Source organism: Procambarus clarkii, chromosome 64, assembly GCF_040958095.1.
Source record: "Procambarus clarkii isolate CNS0578487 chromosome 64, FALCON_Pclarkii_2.0, whole genome shotgun sequence".
NCBI lineage: Eukaryota > Metazoa > Arthropoda > Malacostraca > Decapoda > Cambaridae > Procambarus > Procambarus clarkii.
In genome coordinates this window covers 1,981,714-2,004,621 of record NC_091213.1, presented here as the reverse complement: position 1 = coordinate 2,004,621, position 22,908 = coordinate 1,981,714, and the positions used below count along the sequence as shown (strand labels likewise).

Below are 22,908 nucleotides of genomic sequence, written 5' to 3'. Positions count from 1 at the left end.
AACGCTACGTGTGCTAGTGGCTGTACAAAAATATAAGAACTCTTGTATATAATTTAAAAAAAAAGTGTGGTTTACTGTACAGTATTTCTAGCTAGTAAAGTGGCTGGTGAATTAGTAGCTCAAGATAGGATTTGTCATGTTTGACATGTAACGTGTATGGACCAAGGCTGCCATGGAAGCAAACTAACGTCTCAAGTGTCTGATTACCGTGTCATAGTAGTGATTATTGTTTGAAGGTGACATGTCAGCCAACCACAACATACCACAAAGCAGACCTGCTAAAAATTTGCACTCAAGAGAGAAACCTTAGGTCGAAGTCTGTCATTTCACTAACATCTCTTGCCAATATATTACAGTAATATTTTGATTGCAGGACTTAAGTGAAGAATTGTAAAGTTCCAATCAGCTATTTTTCCAGAACTTGTTATTTTTTCAACAAAATATTAGGACTTGGACAGAAACAAATACGATTACCTGGATGATATAAAAATATTCTTTGATAAAATTTTAGTTTTAAGTTCAACTATCCTCACGATGACCAAACCACACATCAGAAAACGGAGAAACAATGATGTTTTAGAATGTCATGGACCATTATCAAGTTGTGTGATGACTTTCCTTATCCCCGGCTGAGCGGGAAGCCAGTCGGCCGAGCGGAGGACCCGGTCGGCCGAGCGAACAGCACGCTGGACTTGTGATCCTGTGGTCCCGGGTTCGATCCCGGGTGCCGGCGAGAAACAATGGGCAGAGTTTCTTTCACCCTATGCCCCTGTTACTTAGCAGTAAAATAGGTACCTGGGTGTTAGTCAGCTGTCACGGGCTGCTTCCTGGGGATGGAGGCCTGGTCGAGGACCGGGCCAAGGGGACACTAAAGCCCCGAAATCATCTCAAGATAATCTCATGATATCCTTAATTCTGGATCCATATACAGATGATGAGTCATAATAACGTGTCTGAAAATATGATTGGATCCACAGCTTCTTATCTAGTTTTGTAAGAGTTGATTTTTATATTTGTGTTGGGTTAAACTACAGGTATTTAATTTTTTGTTTGTTTGTTGTATCTGGGAAAACAGGAGGGAAGGATAATCTGAACACTTGGAGGAAATATTTATTCAGTATAATAAATAGCATTAACATCTTATTACTCACCAATGCTGGTACTCGCTTTTCCAAACCTAAGCCATTAAGTGTGATAAATTTCTTCTCAAGAGGGTCTCCAAGCATTTCACTCTCATCCTGAAGTAACAGAAAAGAACTGACAATTTCTTAAAACACAATAAATTAATTTACAAAGGTATGGAGTATTTATAAAATGTTTATGATTGTTTACAGTCATAAGATATGCTTCTAGCACAAGGGGGGGGCAATCAAACCTTGGCCGGCATATCTCAGAATACAAATAAGGTGGTGTAATGAGTGCAGGCTGGTGTAATGAGTGCAGGCTGGTGTAATGAGTGCAGGCTGGTGTCACGGGGGTAGGCTGGTGTAATGAGTGCAGGCTGGTGTAACGAGTATAGGCTGGTGTAATGAGTGCAGGCTGGTGTCACGGGGGTAGGCTGGTGTAATGAGTTCAGGCTGGTGTAATGAGTGCAGGCTGGTGTAATGAGTGCAGGCTGGTGTCATGGGGGTAGGCTGGTGTAATGAGTGCAGGCTGGTGTAACGAGTATAGGCTGGTGTAATGAGTGAAGGCTGGTGTAATGAGTGTAGGCTGGTGTCATGAGTGTAATGGTGTAATGAGTGTAGGCTGGTGTAATGAGTGCAGGCTGGTGTAATGAGTGCAGGCTGGTGTAATGAGTGCAGGCTGGTGTAATGAGTGCAGGCTGGTGTAATGAGTGCAGGCTGGTGTAGTGAGTGCAGGCTGGTGTCATGAGTGTAATGGTGTAATGAGTGTAGGCTGGTGTAATGAGTGCAGGCTGGTGTAATGAGTACAGGCTGGTGTAATGAGTGCAGGCTGGTGTAATGAGTACAGGCTGGTGTAATGAGTGCAGGCTGGTGTAATGAGTGCAGGCTGGTGTAATGAGTGCAGGCTGGTGTAATGAGTGCAGGCTGGTGTAATGAGTGTAGGCTGGTGTCACGAGTACAGGCTGGTGTAATGAGTGTAGGCTGGTGTAATGAGTGTAGGCTGGTGTAATGAGTGCAGGCTGGTGTAATGAGTGTAGGCTGGTGTCACGAGTACAGGCTGGTGTCACGAGTACAGGCTGGTGTAATGAGTGCAGGCTGGTGTAATGAGTGCAGGCTGGTGTAATGACTGTAGGCTGGTGTAATGAGTGCAGGCTGGCGTAATGAGTGCAGGCTGGTGTAATGACTGTAGGCTGGTGTAATGAGTGTAGGCTGGTGTAACGAATTATGGCTTATAGGTATATCCACAGAAACAGAACTGGCTTAAACGAACACCACGTACAAAACCCACTCAAATCATAACAGAAAACGAAAAGGCAATGTAAAGGATTTGGGTGTACTCATGTCAGAAGACCTTGCCTTCAGAGAACACAATAAAGTAGCCATCACAACTGCAAGAAAAATGACAGGTTGGATAACAGGAACCGTTCACACTAGAGATACTATACCGATGATGATACTTTTCAAGACGCTAGTGCTCTTTAGGGTGCTGGCCGAGCGGACAGCACACTGGACTTGTGATCCTGTGGTCCCGGGATCGATCCTGGGCGCCGGCGAGAAACAATGGGCCGAGTTTCTTTCACCCTATGCCCCTGTTACCTAGCAGTAAAATAGGTACCTGGGTGTTAGTCAGCTGTCACGGGCTGCTTCCTGGGGGTGGAGGCCTGGTCGTGGACCGGGCCGCGGGGACATTAAAGCCCCGAAATCATTTCAAGATAACCTCAAGATAGAGTACTGCTGCACAATGACAGCCCTTTTCAAAGCTGGAGAAATTCAAATTTCAAATTCAAAATTCAAATGCTTATTTAGGTAAAGTACATACATACAAGGGGTGATACAGATATTGATGAATGTATAGATAGAGCTAGTACATACAATGCCTAAAGCCACTATTACGCAAAGCGTTTCGGGCAGGAAAAACACTAAAGACTAGAACTTGATACTAATTGAGATTAAAGTATAAAATGTGTTGAGAAAATATAAAAATAAAAAAGAGGGGAACATGACAGGAAAACAGCAAAAATATAATTTGGTCAACAAACAGCATTGTTTACAAATAACAGACAAGGGTTGACATTATAGGGGTAAGGCAGGTTACAGGGAGTTAATTAGGTAGTACTTAGTTTTTATCTTAAACTGGTTGAGAGAGGTACAGTCTTTAACATGATTGGGAAGGTCATTCCACATTCTGGGTCCCTTGATTTGTAGAGCATTTCTAGTTTGATTAAGTCGTGCTCTTGGAATATCAAAAAACCAGCGTTGAATGTAATGAAACGCCATTTTCTGGGTGAGTCCCGGAGGCTCCCCGGAGCTATCCCAGGCTGATATGCTAATGTCAGACTTTGGCATCAGTCATGTGTATGGAGTTCTTAGGCCTACCGGGGACCACGGCCAGAACCGGGCCCCCTCAGAGAGGCAAGGGGAGCAATGGCCTATAGAAGCCCCCGTGTAGTTGGAAGCATTCTATGTCTGCCATCGACCGGAACAGGCACCCAGAAAGGTAAGCGCCCCAAAACAAACCCCTATTCTGGTTAAAATTGCTACCTAATACCGAACTAGTGGATAGAACTCCCCAACCGAAAACAAGCAAATTAGTGTGACGTCACACACTGCCGCGCCGCTGTCTGCGCAGCTCCCCCCTCCCCGGGAGGGGGAAGGGGGAGCCCCAGACCCCCCGCGCCGGCTACCCACACCTCAGTTCTTGAGGCTGGATGTCAAAAACGCGAAAAACCGCCGACCGGAGGGAGGGAGGGATGCCGGGGAGCCTCCGGGACTCACCCAGAAAATGGCGTTTCATTACATTCAACGCTGGTTTTCTGGGGGGAGCCCCGTCGGCTCCCCGAAGCTAACTACCCACAGACAGAAAAAGAGGGACTTACCCGGGAGGCGGTCGTCGCTCACCCCTCAACTCGAAGCCGAGACAACTGGCTGCAACCGCCGACCCAAAGCAACACAGGCCCGACGAGGGCCAGGGACATTCACAAGGTAACGAGCAGCCAGGACCCTGTTCGACCGCCAAAATCCCCGCGCCCGAATATCAGACCAAGACATATTCCCAAAGACGGCAGCAAGAGCCGCGAACTTACGAACGTCATGGGCACGGGGATAGACCGCAGGCTGGCTAGACCTAATAACCCTGCGGACGACCTGAGAGACCCGAACCCGCGAACAGGGAAGAAGGGAAACCGGATCAACCCACAGCGCGTCCCCGGACACAGAAGCTGTGGCGCGCAAATAACGGCGAAGCGCCGCAACCGGACACAAAACATGATGCACCCCCGGCCTGACCAACCAAGCATCAACCACCCATGGACCCCTCCGGAACGCAGCAGTCTCATTCTTCGCCAGAAAAGAAGGAGACGGCTGCAAACGAACAAAACTATCACCACGACCAAAAGAGCAGAAACCCCTGCGCCGGAGGAGAGCATGAAGCTCCCCTACCCGACCCCCAGAGGCCAAAGCCAACAAGAAAAGTGCCTTGGAAAAACAATCCTGGACCGAAGGGGCCACAACGAAACGAGGAGATGAAAGGAAAGCGAGCACTCTGTCCAAAGACCAGGACGGCTCAGGCGACGCATGAGCAGGCCGGAGGTGAAACAATGCACGAGACAGCTTGCGAAACGGCGCAGACGTAACATCGATACCGAAAGCAAGCTGAAGCGGCTCCGCCAGCGCCGCACGATACGAAGCGACAGTGTTAGGCATAAGATGACGGTCCTGAAACAACCACGAGAGGAAGGACAAGACCACCCGAACAGACAAGGAGCTAACACGACGAAGACGCAAAAAGAAACGGAAGGACCGCCAGGAAACTTCATACTGCCGCCGAGAAGAAGCCCTCAGGTGGGACACCAACAAGGAGGCCACCTGATCACCATAGAGATGATGATAGACTCGAGTCAAAAAAACCATACGCGAAGACTCGAGGAGAAGATCGAACCAGCTACGTGACGTACCGGCCCGATCTGCTGAAAGAGGCGGAGCCGCGGGAAAACCCTCGGGTTCGGACACCGAGCAACCAGCGCCTGAAACCAAGGCTGGGCCGGCCACCAAGGGGCCAGAAGGACAACTCTCCCCTGGTAAGTCTCTAAGCGAGTCAGGACCTGGAGCAACAGCCGAACTGGGGGAAAGAGGTACAGGAACCCCCACCTCGACCAGTCGAGCCGAAAGGCATCGACCCCGACGGCCTCGCAATCGGGGAAGGGCGCCGCATAAACGGGAAGACGCCGCGACCACGCCGACGCGAAGAGGTCCACCTCGGGGCGCCCGAACGTCTGGCAAAGCCAACGGAAGGACTCGTCGTCGACCGTCCACTCCGTGGAGAGGGGAACGAAGCGAGACAGGGCGTCGGCCAAGACGTTGGACACGCCCCGTACGTGAACCGCCAGGAGAGCCAAACCCCGAGAACTCAGCAGACGAGTCACCCGAAGCGACCAACCCCAAAGAGACAAGGACCGCATCGAACCCCCGCGGTTCAGGCAATGAACCACCGGAGAGCAGTCCGAATGGAGCCGAATCGTCGATCCGCGGGCCACCCGAATCCTCCCCAGAGCAAACCACACTGCCGCGAACTCCCGCACCGTACTGTGAGCTCGACGGAAGGACGGATCCCAACGCCCCTGGCCGGCCTGGTGAGCACTGGTCACAAAACCCCAGCCGAGAGACGACGCATCCGTGTACACATCGAGCGAGGGCTCGGGTAGGCGCCAAGGCACTGAACCCCGAAAAACCCGAAGAGGAAGCCGGTGACGCAGCAACCGACGCAAGTCCCCCGGGGGTCGAACTCTGCGATCGCGAGAGAGGCGGAAGGGGGAACCCCGAAGGAACCAGAACAGCCGTCGAAGCCAAACCCGACCCGGCGGGTAGACCACCATCGCGAAGTTCAGGCTCCCGCACAGCCCCTCGAGCAACCGCCGGGTGACCCGAGGGCCCTCCAGAAACAGACGAAGGCGGGACCGCAGCCGCAGGAGAGACTCCGGAGGGAGAGACAAGGAGGCGGTCCGAGAGTCCCACACGAGACCCAGCCAAGTCCGAACCTGAGAGGGAACCAGATGGGACTTCCTCCAGTTCACCAAGAACCCGAACCCGGCGAGCTGGGAAAGAACCAAATCCCTGGCTAGCAAGCAAGCTGACTGGCTGGGAGCCCAAACCAACCAGTCGTCGAGGTAGGCCAACACCCGAACACCTAGGAGACGCAAACGAGCCACCACAACCCGTGTAAGGCGTGTGAACACGCGAGGTGCCAGGTTCAACCCGAACGGGAGACAACGAAAACGGTAACTCAGACGCCCCACTACAAAACCGAGCCAGTCCCTGAACCGCGGATGAATCGGGACATGCCAATAAGCGTCCCGGAGGTCCAGGGACACCATCCAAGCACCCGGCTCCAAGAGGAGCCGAACCTGAGACAGCGTAGTCATCCGAAAGGAGGGGCAATGAACCCAGGGGTTCAGACGGGACAAGTCCAGAATGAACCGCAGGTCCGCGCAGTCCCGTTTCGGAACCGGAAACAGACGGGAAACCCATCTGAGGGACGACGTCGTTTCGACGACGCCCAAGCGAACCCACTCCAAGACGACTCGACAGAGCGCAGGGGAAGAAGCCTGCCCCGCCAGCCCCGACCCCCCAAAGGGGGGAGGGGCCACCCAACGCCACCGCAGGCCGCGAGACACGACCCGAAAGGCCCACGAATCGTGGGACCAGGCGCGGGCGAACAGCGCAAGCCGCCCCCCCATCGCCCCGTCAAAGGGGCAAACCGCGAAAGGGCCGGCGACCCCTACGAGACCCAGAACCCCGCACAGCGCGAACACCGCGCCGACCAGACGAGGGAGGGTCCGCAGGAGGAGCCAACCCCAAACCTGACACCAGAGGCCTACCACGACGAGAGGAACCCCGAGCCCTGGCACGACCTTTCCGGGAAGACCCACCCCGGGACCCCCGGAAAACCAACAAGTCCGACATCGGACGACAAGCCGCCGACGCAGCCTGAATAAACTGCGCCACGGCCGACTCCCCAAACAGGAGAGGACAAAAAGGTGAAGAACGCCTAAGAGCCAGAGCCCAAGCAGATTCCACGGAGGAACCCAGCACCGCCTGCCGACACGCGAGACGGGAAGCATAGAACAGGGAAACCGCATCCCGCAAAATCGGCGTGAACAGCTTCAACAAGGCAGCCGACGAACGCGCAGCCGAGGACAAGGTGCCGGACCCTGGGACGGACCCAAGCGTCCCCACATCCTCCACGAGCCAATCCGAAGACAGCTCCAGGAGGGAAAAGAACCGCAAGGCCGAACACAAAAGGCCCCGAGCGCGCAAGTCCTCCGCCACGAGCGCCGCCGAAAGGGAGGGAACCTGCACATGGAGCTGAATAACGCCCACATCGCGGGGAAGGGCAGGGGCAAACAAGCACTCATTCAGGTACTCAAGTTCACCCCCCAGGAAAACCTGAAGCACCGTGGAAGCTTCCCGCCACTCCAGCGTGCGGGAACGACAGAAGGAATGCCAGGAATCCAGACCAAACAAGGGGCAGTCTGCTAGCCAGGATGACTCCGGAACCTCGTAACGGAGCCAGAAAGGGAACGAAGTCCCAAACCTGAACGTGGACGGATCCATTTCCGAGGCATAATCCGGGTCACGCAGGAGGTAAGCTGCAAAGGCCGCGCGCACCACACCAGGTTGGATGCGATAAGCCGAAAACCTCCTGAAGGACGGAACCGACGTACCCGGGGGAACACGGAACCGTACCCGGGGAGGGGCCGACACCAAATCCAACTCGTACGCAGAGGGGGGGAAAGAAAACCCCACTCCTTGTAACAATAAGCCCCGCTCAGTGGGAAGAAAAACCCAGGCGGGGTCCAGCGGGGCCCAAGGCCCCCAAGTCAGCCCCTCCCCAGCCTCGAGGTCCGTCACCACAGGACCCGAGGCCGAGTCCTCTCCCCAAGCCCCGACCCCACAAGACAAGGACGGAGCAGCCGGAAAAGCTGGAGGAAGGGGGGCCCACTGGTCAGACCCTGAAGTTTCGGCCGGGAGACAAGACTCGAATGCCTCTGCCGCCCCCCCGGAAGGGGCAACCCCCGAAGCTGCCCGAGTCTCGAGATCAAGTAACCCCTGCTCCGACCCCGAAACCCTCAGACGCTTCGGGGCCGGAAGCAGGGGCGGGGGACCAGAACGAACAGAAGGGGAAGGACGAGGAGGTGCGGACTGAACCAGGATCGAAGCGACCCCCACCCCCAAGTCCGGGTCTCGAAAAGCAAAGCGGGGCAGCCCCGGGGCATCCGGGGAAGCAACCAACCGAGCGCGTTGCAACAGACGAAACCTAGACTGCAACGCACGTGCCGCCTGTACCCGAATAGAATCATCAGAGGATTGGGTAAATTGAGTCACAAGCAAGCAGCAACACTCACAGGACTCAGGGTCGAAAGTATCACCGACCCAACAGGCAGCGTGGCAGAGGCAAAAACAATGAGGGTCACCCTGAGACAAGGGGACCGAGCAACCCTCAAACTCGCACACAGCGAGTGGGGACTCCGGGGTCACATCCATCGGACCCACGCGCCCCCTAGGGGATTCCCAGGGTCCTGAGCGTTTACTTTAAGAGGACTCGCGCTCAGGTAGTCCCAGGCAGGGTGCTGCAAACCGGCGCCCAAAACTACCAAGCAAACTTCTAAAGCTGAACCCCAGGGACGTGTACACTCACGGGGACCTAGCAGGGGGCGCCACCGAGGAGAACAGTGGAAGGGCAAAAACAAACTGAATAAAATGACAGAACCCCCCACCAGGCAAAAAACAAAAAGAAAAACAAAACCCCGCAAGAGGACAGCGAACCCCAAGGAACAGAGCCGGCCGCGATGTCGGGAATTACAAGCTGAGCAGCACCCTGCGCCCCTACCAGTGCAAACTGCCTCTTACCTGCCGGTAACAAGGGAGAACAGAACACCCAAGAGCCCAACAGGCGGCCGAAAAACCGAAAGGTAAAACGGACCAGCAGAGGCAGACCCCGAGGAGCCTGTGGAAGGTGGCCCCAAGCCCCAAGGGCAGAACTTACAGGGCACCTAGGGAAGGCAGCCCTAGGCGCATGCAGCCCGAGTACTGAAGATAACTCCTGGCTCTCGCACCCACAAAACTAACACCACACTCAAAGCACAGTGCAGTAGCGACACCGGAGCCAGAGCACACGACCACCGCCAATAGCATCAGCCTCAAGAACTGAGGTGTGGGTAGCCGGCGCGGGGGGTCTGGGGCTCCCCCTTCCCCCTCCCGGGGAGGGGGGAGCTGCGCAGACAGCGGCGCGGCAGTGTGTGACGTCACACTAATTTGCTTATTTTCGGTTGGGGAGTTCTATCCACTAGTTCGGTATTAGGTAGCAATTTTAACCAGAATAGGGGTTTGTTTTGGGGCGCTTACCTTTCTGGGTGCCTGTTCCGGTCGATGGCAGACATAGAATGCTTCCAACTACACGGGGGCTTCTATAGGCCATTGCTCCCCTTGCCTCTCTGAGGGGGCCCGGTTCTGGCCGTGGTCCCCGGTAGGCCTAAGAACTCCATACACATGACTGATGCCAAAGTCTGACATTAGCATATCAGCCTGGGATAGCTCCGGGGAGCCGACGGGGCTCCCCCCAGAAAGGTATTTGTTTCTGGTGTGGTGACCTGGAGAGCATGCAGAGATCCTTTACTGCTAGAATCCACTCAGTAAAACATCTAAACTACTGGGACCAACTAAAGAGCCTAAATTGGCATTTTCTTGAGCGTAGGCGGGAGAGATACATAATAATTTATACGTGGAAAATATTAGAGGGGTTGGTCCCAAACCTGCACACAGAAATAGCATCACATGAGACCAGGAGGCATGGCAGGATGTGTAGAATACCCCCATTGAAAAGCAGAGGTGCAACAGGTACTCTGAGAGAGAACTCTATCAACAGCAGAAGCCGGAAGACTGTTCAACACGCTTCCACTACACATAAGGGGCATAACTGGTTGACCCCTCACAGTGTTCATGAGAGAACTGGATAAGCACCTCCAAAGGATACCTGATCAACCAGGCTGTGATTCATATGTCAGGCTGCGAGCAGCCGCATTAAATGGCCTGGTTGACCAGTCCAGCAATGAGGAGGTCTGGTCGACGACCGGGCCACAGGGACACTAAGCCCCAGAAACACTTCAAGGTTACTTCAAGGTAGGTAATACTTTGGCCCATTGATCCAACTAGTAGCAAACCAAAAGGGATTAAAGAGGGTTTATAAGGGGATATTTAATATAGATACTGTATGAGCTTGCTTATCTGGATTCTACTCAACCAGATATATGGGTTATCCCGCAAAAATTACATCTGGATAATTTTCAGGCAAAATTTATCAATATCTGGATAAACAGAGGTTTGGCTGGATAACGCAGACTGGCACAGAGTCTAAGTCAAGTCTGGATAATTTTCTTCCAAAACTTTGCCATATCCAGACAGAAATCCGGATAACTGGAATTATCCGGATAACTGGTTACGTAAATTTTCAAAAACTACACATTTCAAAATCTACTGTACCTGCTTGATACCGGCTTGATGGGATTCTAGAAGTTCTACTCCCCCAAGCCTGACCCAAGGCTTGGCTTGACTTATGAGAGCTTAGTCTACCAGGCTGTTGCTTGGAGTGGCCCGCAGCTCGAAGCTCACCACAGCTCAGTTGGTCCGACACTCCTTGAATAAAATTACTGTATCTAGTTTGCTCTTGAAGATATCCACGGTTGTTCCGGCAACATTTCTTATAGTCGCTGGGAGGATGTTGAACAACCGTGGACCTCTGATGTTTATACAGTGTTCTCTGATTGTGCCTATGGCACCCCTGCTCTTCACTTGTTTTATTCTGCATTTTCTTCAAACAAGAACACAATACAAAAAGGAAAGTTTAACTTTCTCTTTTAAATTATATTTTTGGATTTATAGTGTGTCTGGAAATTCAAATTATAGCATGTGGGTTGTGTACAAAAAATTGCAAATGACCTGTATGTTCATTTTTGGACTTTCCCTGTAAGAATTCTGTTTATCCAGATAAACAGCCGGCTTATCCAGTCAGGGGTCCTTCCCATACAGTCTGGATAAGTGAGCTTAGACAGTAAAAATAATTCCTCCGAGTTTCAGTAACAGTCCTTACCTTGAGGTTACCTTGAGGTGCTTCCGGGGCTTAGTGTCCCCGCGGCCCGGTCGTCGACCAGGCCTCCTGGTTGCTGGACTGATCAACCAGGCTGTTAGACGCGGCTGCTCGCAGCCTGACGTATGAGTCACAGCCTGGTTGATCAGGTATCCAGGTATCCAGTCAGGTTAAGTCGAAAATTCCAGTTCTGGAAAGTTTCCTTTTTACGACTATTCATAGCCCAGTCAATAGAGCCTTGGCCTCACATGTATGGGGTCCACGGTTCAAGACCCATACATTCCAGGTGAATGAAATGGAAGAGCTTAGACAGTATACAGTATAGTATTGTAGTATAAGCGTGCACTTAATTCAAAGTGTATAAAACCACTTTGCTTCTTATTTGTAGTCCCCATGCTATTTTATTTATTTATTTATATACAAGAAGGTACATTGGGTTTGAGAATACATAGCATAGTATTTACAATCTTGTAAAGACACTAGTACGAGCAGTGTTTTGGGCAGGTCCTTAATCTAACAGATAATTTTAAGTAGGTAAATTCTAGCAGAATTAATGGTTAAGACACTCCAAAATGCCTGGCATTTTGTGAGCACTTTTGTCCTGGGTTCGTATCCTGGCTGGGGAGGATTTACATGGCGTCAATCCTTAACTGGAGCCTCTGTTTACCCAACAGTAAAATGGGTACCTGGTTGTTAAATTATTTGGCAGGGTTGTATTCTGGGGAACATAGGATTAAGGACTTGCCCAAAATGCTATGCGTGCTAGTGGCTGCACAAAAATGTAAAAACTCTTGTATATATCTACCAAAAATAAAAAAAATCTGTGAGAATAATGTAACAATGCAGAGGAGCAAAGTAACCCTGGGCAGGACAGAAATGGTTGGCCACATTTCCTATCACCTATCTTGAGATGATTTCAGGCCTTAGTGTCCCCGCAGCCCAGTCCTCAACCAGGCCTCCTTTTTGTTACACACCCCCAGAAAGCAGCCTAACTCCTAGATACCTATTTATTGCTAGGTGAACAGGGCCATCAGGGCAAAAGAAACTCTGCCCATTTGTTTCCACCTACGGAACCTTAGGACTACGAACCCCGAGCGCTTTCCACTCAGCCATCAGGCCCACAAACCTAGGTGCTAGTCAGACCTAGGAGCATATAGGTACCCAAATGTTAGTCAGCTTCTTGTAGGGTTGCATCCTAGTAGGGTCGATAATTTTACCTTGTTTAGGGGGTGGGGGACCTCAATGTAAGCCTAACGTATATAGGGGGAATTTGGGGGATCTCTGACAAGCCGCCGGCTTCCTGCTCTTGTCGAGGCCACTAGTATTAGTGGCCCTCAAGTAAATTCAGGAAAATATGTTCACTGGCTACCTGTCCCCCCAACACAATGAATTATGATTATGAATTTTTTATACAAAAATCGGGAGGGAAATAAACACGGAAAAAGACTCGCTATCACTTCATGGCAATCTAAATATGGTTTTGAAATGGTCAAAAGATGGGCAGATGCAGTTTAATGCTTACAAAGGTAAGGTTTTGAGGCTAGGTAATGATGATAAGAGTTACAAGATACGAGCTAAATGGTGTTCAGATTATGAAGTCGGATTGCGATAGGGATCTGGGAGTTATGATTAGTAAGAATTTAAAACCAAAAAATCAATGCATAAATGTTTGTAATAAGGCAAATAGGACATTAGGATTTATTAATCGAAGCGTTACTAACAAGACACCAGGCTATATCGGCTATATCTTGCTCTGGTTAGGCCCCCATTTAGATTACGCAGTTCAGTTTTGGTCGTTGCACTATAGAATGGATATAAATTCACTTGAATGTGTCCAGCGTAGGATGACAAAGATAATCCCCAAATTAGAAACCTGTCATATGAATTAAGATTAACAAAGCTTAAACTGCATTCACTGGAAAGGCGAAGAGTTAGGGGTGACATGGTGGGGGTTTGCGGGTGGGTGGAGGGATGAAGTAGGGGGGATGTTGGTGGGGTGTTGAGAGTATCAACACAGGACGGAGCGCAAAACGGTGGGTGTGAGCTGGAAGGGTTTGGATTTTGGAGGGACCTGGGTGGGTGCTGGTTCGGTGGCAGGGTTGTTGATTTGTGGAGCCGGTTGCCATGTGGCGTGGTGGAGGTAGCAGCTACACCCAATCTCTACTTTCTAAGAAACTCCTTAAGTATACAGTAACAAGATTAAGTTAGTTGGGGGTTAGAGAATATAAGGTTGTTAGGTGGGGTTAGGTAATGTAAGAGTAAGTTTAGAAGGGTTCGGTAAAGTAAGGATAGTTCGGTGGGACTAGATAAAGTAAGGGTAAGTTTGGTGGGGTTAGGTAATGTAAGAGTAAGTTTAAAGGGGTTAGGTAAAGTAAGGGTAAGTTTAGAAGGGTTCGGTAAAGTAAGGGTAGTTCGGTGGGACTAGGTAAAGTAAGGGTAAGTTTGGTGGGGTTAGGTAAAGTAAGGGTAAGTTTGGTGGGGTTAGGTAAAGGAAGGGTAAGTTTGGTGGGGTTAGGTAAAGGAAGGGTAAGTGTGGTGGGGTTAGGTGAAGTAAGGGTAAATTTAGTGAGGTTAGGTAAAGTAAATTTGGTGGGGTTAGGTAAAGTACGGGTGAGTTTGGTGGGGTTATATAAAATAAGGGTGAGTTTGGTGGGGTTAGGTAAAGTAAGGGCAAGTTTAGAGGGGTTTAGGTAAAGTAAGTTTGGTGGGGTTAGGTAAAGTAAGGGCAAGTTTGATGGCGAAAGGTACTACAATTTTTTTTTTGTTTTCAACATAAAATCGTAGAAGACAACATGATATACAGAAGTCCACAAGAATCTGGCCACAGAATGATACCTTCGTGGCCTGTTGAATGAAGATTCCCAACCTCACATGCATGACCCACGTATTACTGAAGCAAAAAATGTAATGAGGACGGGGACGACTGACCTGCTTCTCGTAGACATCACTGTCCCTTGGTTTGATGAGCTTGGGCCTCGCCCCTCCCTTAGGGATAGCTCCTGTGCTGCTCATCCTCACTGTTACATGCACAAGTTGTCAGATTGAAGGGTGTGAACAGCAGCTGTTGAGGTCCACGGGACCAGGCTCGCTAACGTTGACCAGACTACTCTACACTGAAGGCTGTCACCCCAGCTCCACAGTCCCAAGCTGCTCTTACGACGGCCCTCACACCACCATCCCATAAAAGTTAATTTCTGCTTCCTGCTAAACAAGCAGGTGTTCATAGCACTGTACTCCCGGCCGGACATCAGCACCGTAGCCTGCACGGGTCACTAACACGTACACAAAACATGGTGCAACAAGCATCAATCAAGGACCAGGCGAGGGTGACTCGTCATATTAAACAGCTGGTGGTGTTGTGAGACGGCGCCTGCAGCAGGAGGATCACGTGGAACCCCCACACCCGCCCAGCACACAAGCAGGCCTCGCCGCCGTTCCTGGCTCCCGGATTATTCTCTGGATTCTCGCCCCCGGCCGGACCCTCGTCCCCGGCCCCTGGTCCCCAGCCGGACCCTCGTCCCCGGCCGGGCCCTGGCCCTTTGCCGAACCCTCGTCCCCGGCCGGGCCCTGGCCCCCGGCCGGACCCTCGTCCCCGGCCGGGCCCTGGCCCCCAGCCGGACCCTCGTCCCCGGCCGGACCCTGGCCCCCAGCCGGACCCTCGTCCCCGGCCGGGCCCTGGCCCCCGGCCGGGCCCTGGCCCCCAGCCGGACCCTCGTCCCCGGCCGGACCCTGGCCCCCAGCCGGACCCTCGTCCCCGGCCGGACCCTGGCCCCCAGCCGGACCCTCGTCCCCGGCCGGACCCTGGCCCCCAGCCGGACCCTCGTCCCCGGCCGGACCCTGGCCCCCAGCCGGACCCTCGTCCCCGGCAGGGCCCTGGCCCCCTGCCGGACCCTCGTCCCCGGCAGGGCCCTGGCCCCCAGTCGGGTCCTCGCCCCAAGCAGGGGGGACAAGGGCCCATGCTGACCTGGGCCCATATTGACCCATATTTATTATATTTGTTACTGCACTAATTTTGTACTGGTTATTCATGCCCGTGCCACTTTTTGGGTGGCTTTATTTATTTATTTATTTATTTATTTATTTATTTATTTATTTATTTATTTATTTATTTATATACAAGAAGGTACATTGGGTTTGTGAGGATACATAGCATGGTGTTGACATTCTTGTAAAGCCACTAGTACGTGCAGCGTTTCGGGCAGGTCCTTAATCTAACATATAATTTTAAGTAAGGTAAATTGTAGCAAAATTTATAAAGTGATAACAGGTACATTGCAAGAAAAAAAATGAGATGAGAGAGATTAGTAGGTATATTAAAGCACATCTGTAATCTTTATCAATCAATCACTTGTAACGTACGATTATGTTACTTTGTTGGGTAGATTAGATACACAGTGTTTAGTGAGTTTTCATATTTATTTAGTAGTATTGATTACAGTAGTCGGTTGTTGGCAGTGGTAGACGCTGAGGCGGAGCTTGGAGCAGAGCTGAGTGAGGCCGGAGTCGCAGAGCTCTATGCGGGAGAGCGAGGCGGCTCGATGGGGAATCGCGAGTGTCTAAACTCGATGGGAGCGAGAGCGTTGTAGGTCGATGCGGTCGTAGTCTGCTACCTGCTCTGCGTTGAAGCTGTAGTTGTTGTTGTTGTTTAAGATTCGCTACCTAGAACAAAAAGTTCCAAGCAGCACGGGCTATGGCGAGCCCGTAGTGTTTTGGAGTCGATTAGAACTGCATACGCAGAGTGCTACATTCTTGAGGTTTGAAGAGATGTGGTTAGTCCTAAGTGTCTGTATTGTAGTTCACTGAATCACTGTGGAAATTGTACTGTCGGCTATTCGATTGATTGATGAAGATTAAGCCAGCCAAAAGGTGGCACGGGTATGAATAGCCCGTTAGTGGTGGCTCTTTTGAGCCATTACCAGTATCAAGAGCTGATACTGGAGATCTGCGGAGGTGCAACTGCACCCTGCGTGACGGGAGATGTCTCCCGGTCGGCTATTCACTTCAAGCTTGCTTATTTATTTATTTATTTATTTATTTATTTTATTTATTTATTTATTTATTTATTTATTTATTTATTTATTTATATACAAGAAGCAAAGTGAAATTGACACCAGTAATTCCATCTATCATCATACTATCATGTAAGAGGAGCCACACATCTATGGATCATCCAATAAAACCAGCAGACTTCTAGATGTTACTACTGTTCGGCTTAGACTCGGTTACAAGTATCTCTGGGAATTCTCATTATCTGCAGCCCATTATGTGCCTCTGTAACCCTTTCCACTACCGCCCACAAGATGGGTATGGGGTGCATCATAAATGAACTAAACTAAAACTGAGAATACATAGCATAGTATTTACAAGATTGCAAAGCCACTAGTACGCGCAGCGTTTTGGGCAAGTCCTTAATCTAACAGATAATTTTAAGTAGGTAAATTCTAGCAGAATTAATAAAATGATAACAAATACATTGCAAGAAAAAAAATGAGATGAGAGAGATTAGTAAGTATATTAAAGCACATTGGTATATTGAAGCTCTGATTGATTACATTGACAGCTTGATTGGTAATTTAAACAAGATTAATAGACACCATACAGCAGATTGACAGCACATATAAGAAGACAGCAATGATCGCAATGGTAAAGATGTTCGGATACATAAAGATTGGGAGATTGGGTAGCAATAGATACAGTGCAATTTTAAAGTAAAAGGTTAAAAACTAAGAAGATGAAATTAGGTACTTTTTAGTATTGTTTTTGAATGACGCAAAAGTTGGACAGCTTTTCAATTCATTAGGGAGTGAGTTCCATAGACTGGGTCCCTTTATCTGCATAGAGTGTTTACACAGATTAAGTTTGACTCTGGGGATATCAAAGAGATATTTATTTCTGGTGTGGTGATAATGGGTCCAATTACATCTGTCCAAGGAGTTTCAGAGCAGGATTTGCATTTAAGAACAGGGTTTTGTAAATGTAGTTGACACAAGAGAATTTGTGGAGTGAGATTATGTTTAGCATGTTTAGGGAGTTAAACAAGGGGGGCTGAGTGTTGTCTGATTGATTGATGAAGATTAAGCCACCCAAAAAGTGGCACGGGCATGAATAGCCCGTAAGTGGTGGCCCTTTTGAGCCATTACCAGTATCAATAGATGATACTGGAGATCTGTGGAGGTGCGACTGCACCCTGCGTGACGGGAGATGTCTCCCGTGGAGTGTCCCCAAGAGCATAGGACATGTTCATTATGGAAGCAGAATATATAAATATTTAGGTCTTGTTGCAAGCACACTTTTGCTTTTTAATGTCGATAAATGCAAGAACTTGCATGTGGGGCATATCAATCCACGTCACAACTCCCAAATTTACAGGACTGCCTTAGAACAGATAGATGAAAAAAAGGACCTTGGAGTCAGAATCCATAATTCACTAAAAGATGCACAAGTGGGAGCGGCAGTAAAAAAACTAAACAAATCCTGGGAATAATCAAGTGTGCCTTTACCTTTAAGGAAAACAAGGTAGTCATTCAATTGTATAAGTCTCTGGTGAGCCCCAATTTGGATTATTGCATCCAAGCATGGGAGACCTCATCCTCAGAAGAACGTAGCTGCTCTGGAGAAGGTGTAACACCGGGCAACAAAAATCATCCCAGAGCTTATAGTCATCTCTCGTATCAGGAACGCTTGAGGGACACAGGGCTAACAACACTCCAAACCAGGCATGACGGGGCGGATCTCATCGAAACCTTTAAAATACTGAACAATTATCATTTTAATAATTCTGCTTGAATTTACCTACTTAAAATTTTCTACAATACAATACAACACAATACAATTTTATTTAGGTAAGGTACATACATACAATAAATATTTACAATAACATACAATAAATATATATAAGATTATTTATATTAATCTGTTAGATTAAGGACCTGCCCGAAACGCTGCGCGTACTAGTGGCTTTACAAGAGTGTAAATACCATGCTATGTATCCTCACAAACCCAATGTACCTTTCCTGGTTGATACCTGGTTGATGGGGTTCTGGGAGTTCTTCTACTCCCCAACCACAGCCGAGGCCAGGCTTGACTTGTGAGAGTTTGGTCCACCAGGCTGTTGCTTGGAGCGGCCCGCAGGCCCGCTAATTAAATTTAAATTAAATTAAATTAAAAATTAAATTTGCGAGAACGGGCAGCCCGTTCTCGCAAATTCGTAAAGTCAATATTGACTTATTAACTACGTGCATAGGTGATATACTAAACATAATAGATACCCTTAAAAAGATTCATAGAAAACACCGACCTTACCTAACCTTGTTAGTATCTTAAGATAAGCATCTTATTGCTTCGTAATTACAATTATTACTTAACCTATATCTATTATAGGTTAGGTAATAATTGTAATTACGAAGCTATAAGATGCTTATCTTAAGATACTAACAAGGTTAGGTAAGGTCGGTGTTTTCTATGAATCTTTTTAAGGGTATCTATTATGTTAAGTATGTCACCTATGCACATATTTAATAAGTCAATATTGACTTATTAAATTTGGCCCACATACCCACCACAGCCCGGTTGGTCCGGCACTCCTTGAAGGAAACAATCTAGTTTCCTCTTGAAGATGTCCACGGTTGTTTCTGTAATATTTTTGATGCTCGCTGATAGGACGTTGAACAACCGTGGACCTCTGATGTTCATACAGTGTTCTCTGATTGTGCCTATGGCACCTCTGCTCTTCACTGGTTCTATTCTGCATTTTCTTCCATATCGTTCACTCCAGTATGTTGTTATTTTACTGTGTAGATTTGGGACCTGGCCCTCCAGTATTTTCCATGTGTATATTATTTGGTATCTCTCTCGTCTCCTTTCTAGTGAGTACATTTGGAGAGCTTTGAGACGATCCCAATAATTTAGGTGCTTTATCTCGTCTATGCGTGCCGTATATGTTCTCTGTATTCCCTCTATTTCAGCAATCTCTCCTGCTCTGAAGGGATGAGTGAGTACTGAGCAGTACTCAAGACGGGACAACATAAGTGATTTGAAGGGTACAACCATTGTGGTGGGATCTCTGGACTTGAAGGTTCTCGTAATCCATCCAATCATTTTTCTGGCTGACGCAATACTTGCTTGGTTATGCTCCCTAAACGTTAGGTCGTCAGACATTATTATTCCCAAATCCTTGACATGCTGTTTTCCTACTATGGGCAGATTCGATTGTGTTTTGTACCCTGTATTATGTTTAAGATCCTCATTTTTGCCGTATCTGAGTACCTGGAATTTATCACCATTAAACATCATGTTATTTTCTGCTGCCCAATCGAAAACTTTGTTAATATCTGTTTGTAGTTTATCAATGTCTTCAGCAGAGGTAATTTTCATGCTGATTTTTGTATCATCTGCAAAGGATGACACGAAGCTGTGACTTGTGTTTTTTGTCTATATCTGATATGAGAATGAGGAACAGCAGTGGTGCAAGGACTGTGCCTTGAGGTACAGAGCTTTTAACTGCGCTCGGGCTCGATTTTACTTGATTGACTGTTACTCTTTGTGTTCTGTTCGACAGGAAATTGAGTATCCAGCGTCCTACTTTACCAGTTATACCCATTGACCTCATTTTGTGTGCAATCACTCCATGGTCACATTTGTTGAATGCCTTTGCAAAGTCTGTGTATACGACATCTGCATTATGTTTTTCCTCTAATGCCTCAGTGATTTTGTCATAGTGGTCAAGTAGCTGTGACAGGCATGATCTTCCCGCTCTAAATCCATGTTGGCCTGGATTGTGGAGGTCATTGGTTTCCATGAATCTAGTGACCTGACTCCTGATCACTCTCTCAAATACTTTTATTATGTGGGACGTTAGTGCAACTGGTCTATAATTCTTTGCCAATGCTTTGCTCCCTCCCTTGTGTAGAGGGGCAATGTCTGCTACTTTAAGAACATAAGAACATAAGAACATAAGAACAAAGGCAACTGCAGAAGGCCTGTTGGCCCATACGAGGCAGCTCCTATTTATAACCACCCAATCCCACTCATATACATGTCCAACCCATGCTTGAAACAATCGAGGGACCCCACCTCCACAATGTTACGCGGCAATTGGTTCCACAAATCAACAACCCTGTTACTGAACCAGTATTTACCCAAGTCTCTACCAGTATTTACCCAAGTCTGAACCAGTATTTACCCAAGTCTTAAGTGCATCTGGTATCTCCCCCGTGTCCAAGCTCTCCCTCCACACTATACTGAGTGCCTGTGCTACCGGCACTTTGCATTTCTTTATAAATATTGAATTCCACGAGTCTGGACCCGGGGCTGAGTGCATGGACATATTGTCAATTTCTCTTTCAAAATCCGCCACGCTCGTGTTGATATCAGTTATATTTACAGGTGTTTGAGTATCATTCATAAAGAAATTGTCCGGATCTTCCACTTTCATGCTGAGTATCGGAGTGCTAAACATGTCCTCATAATGCTTTTTTAGGATTTCACTAATTTCTTTGTCATCCTCAGTGTATGACCCTTCACTAATACGAATAGGTCCAATACTGGCAGTGGTTTTCGCTTTTGATTTAGCATATGTGAAGAAATATTTTGGGTTTTCTTTATTTCTTGAATTGTTTTCTGTTCTAGTTGCCTTTCTTCAGTCTGATAGGAATGCTTCAGTCTCTGTTCGATTTCTTCAATCTCCCTGTTTAAGTTATTTCTTCTCTGTATGGAGAGTCGTGTCTGCTTAAGCATTTCCGTTAATTTCTTCCTCCTTTTGTAATGTCGTCTGCGTTCTCTTTCTACATTGGACCTCTTTCTGGCTTTCCTCAAAGGAACATGTTTCAGACAGACTTCATATGCTTCAGACGTCAGTTTTTCTATTCTTTGTGTAGGATATTTATTTCTTCGAACATTTTCCCATTGAATGTTTGTAAGTTCCTTGTTTATTTTCTTCCAGTCTATCCTCTTATTATTAAAATTGAATTTATTGAATAGTCCTTCTCGCTTGTTGTTTCTCTTGGGTCTACTACCGTTATTAATGTTAGTTTGCACTTCAATTCACTTTGCACCTTCTTGTATATAAATATATAAATAAATAAATATGGAGGATGTTGGGACTTGGGTCCCCGAAACGCTGTGTGAACTAGTGGCTTTACAAGAATGTAAACTCAATGCTATGTGCTCTCACAAACCCAAATCTCTCTCTCTTGTTTATAAATAAATAAATAAATAATAAATAAATAAATGTTGTTCCGGAAAACGTCTTCAAGAGAGGTCAGAGGTAACACTAATGAGGAGCAACGGGTTCAAGCTCAACAAGCCACAATGTAGGACTCAAATCAAATGTTTAATCAAATCAAATCAAATGTTTATTCAGGTAAAAGTACATACATACAAGGTGAATTACAAACATGAAGTTGGAGTTATAGATAGAGCTAGTACATACAAGGCCTAAAACCACTAATACGCACAGCGTTTCGGGCAAGGTGTTGGAAAAAACACTTAGACTAAAAATTAATACTAATTGAGATCAAAGCATCAATTGAAAAAATGGTGGAAATCAGCAGTTATACAAGTTGGTCAACAAACAGTATAGTTTGAAAATAGGAAGACATGGGTTGACATTTTAGAGGGTAAGGTAGATTACGTGGAGTTTATTAGGTAGTACTTAGTTGTCATCTTAAACTGGTTGAGAGAGGTACAGCCTTTGATGTGATTGGGAAGGTCATTCCACATTCTGGGTCCATTGATTTGTAGAGCATTTCTAGTTTGGTACAGTCACACTCTTGGAATATCATATAGGTATTTGTTTCTGGTGTGGTGCCCATGGGTTCTGTTACAACCTTCTAGGAAGCGTTTAAGATCAGGATTGACATTACAGTTCAGTTTTAAATATATAGAATACACTTGAGAGAATGTGCAGTGACTTAATATCTAACATAGTCAAAGTTGCTGTCTAAGGTGCTGAGTGCTGTCTAAGGCCAGAGTTAGATATTGTTCTAATAGCAGATTTGTGTTGAGTAATTAGAGGACGTAGAAGACTTTGGGTAGTAGAACCCCAAGCACAAATACCATAGTTGAGATAAGGATAGATGAGGGAGTAATAGAGCGTCACCAGGGCAGGGCGAGGTACATAATATCTGATCTTAGAAAGAATGCCAACAGTTTTAAAAACTTTTTTTTTCTATATTTTGAATATTGCCCTGGAAATTCATGTTATTATCGAAGAGGACACCAAGGAATTTAGCATCTACTTTGTTACTAATTTGGATTATTGTTTATTCTTAGATTAATTTGATCTGAGGATTTATTACCAAACAAAATATGGAAGGTTTTATGGTGAGTTGGTTAGCAGTTAGCCAAAGATGGACTTTATTTAGTTCAGTATTCACTGTAACATTCAGAGTAAGAGAGTTAAGACTGGAGAAAATGAAGGTTGTGTCATCAACAAATAAAATTGGGTTGAGGTGTTGAGAGGCATTTGGAAGGTCATTAATGTAGATGAGAAAAAGAGAGGGCCAAGTATGCTGCCCTGAGGAACACCGTTGTTGATGGGTAGGGTGGGAGAAATTCAACCATTCACAGAAACATACTGGAGCCTGTCAGTAAGGTAAGACTTAAGGTATTGCAGGGAGTGTCCTCTGACTCCATAATGATGTAATT

General features: G+C 47.6%; 2 protein-coding genes across 3 annotated transcripts in view; both read right to left on the bottom strand.

Annotated features, from left to right (window-relative positions):
• The window catches only part of LOC138354692 (activating signal cointegrator 1 complex subunit 2-like), a 32,608-nt gene extending 17,792 nt beyond the window's left edge, over window positions 1–14,816 (bottom strand). Inside the window, exons 1-2 of one of the 2 annotated variants that reach the window (XM_069309055.1) lie at window positions 14,191–14,816; window positions 1,152–1,238 (exon numbers count right to left, since the gene is read on the bottom strand). In XM_069309055.1, the coding sequence (XP_069165156.1) occupies window positions 1,152–1,238; window positions 14,191–14,274 (171 nt within the window). In that variant the 5' untranslated portion in view covers window positions 14,275–14,816. The remainder of the gene's footprint in view (window positions 1–1,151; window positions 1,239–14,190) is intronic. The other variant, XM_069309056.1, reaches the window with a different exon arrangement.
• On the bottom strand, window positions 14,647–15,291 carry LOC123769031 (collagen alpha-2(I) chain-like). Its single transcript, XM_045759986.2, has one exon. The coding sequence runs from the start codon at window positions 15,289–15,291 to the stop codon at window positions 14,647–14,649; it is 645 nt and encodes a 214-aa protein (XP_045615942.2).
• Between the last annotated feature and the right edge of the window lie 7,617 nt (window positions 15,292–22,908).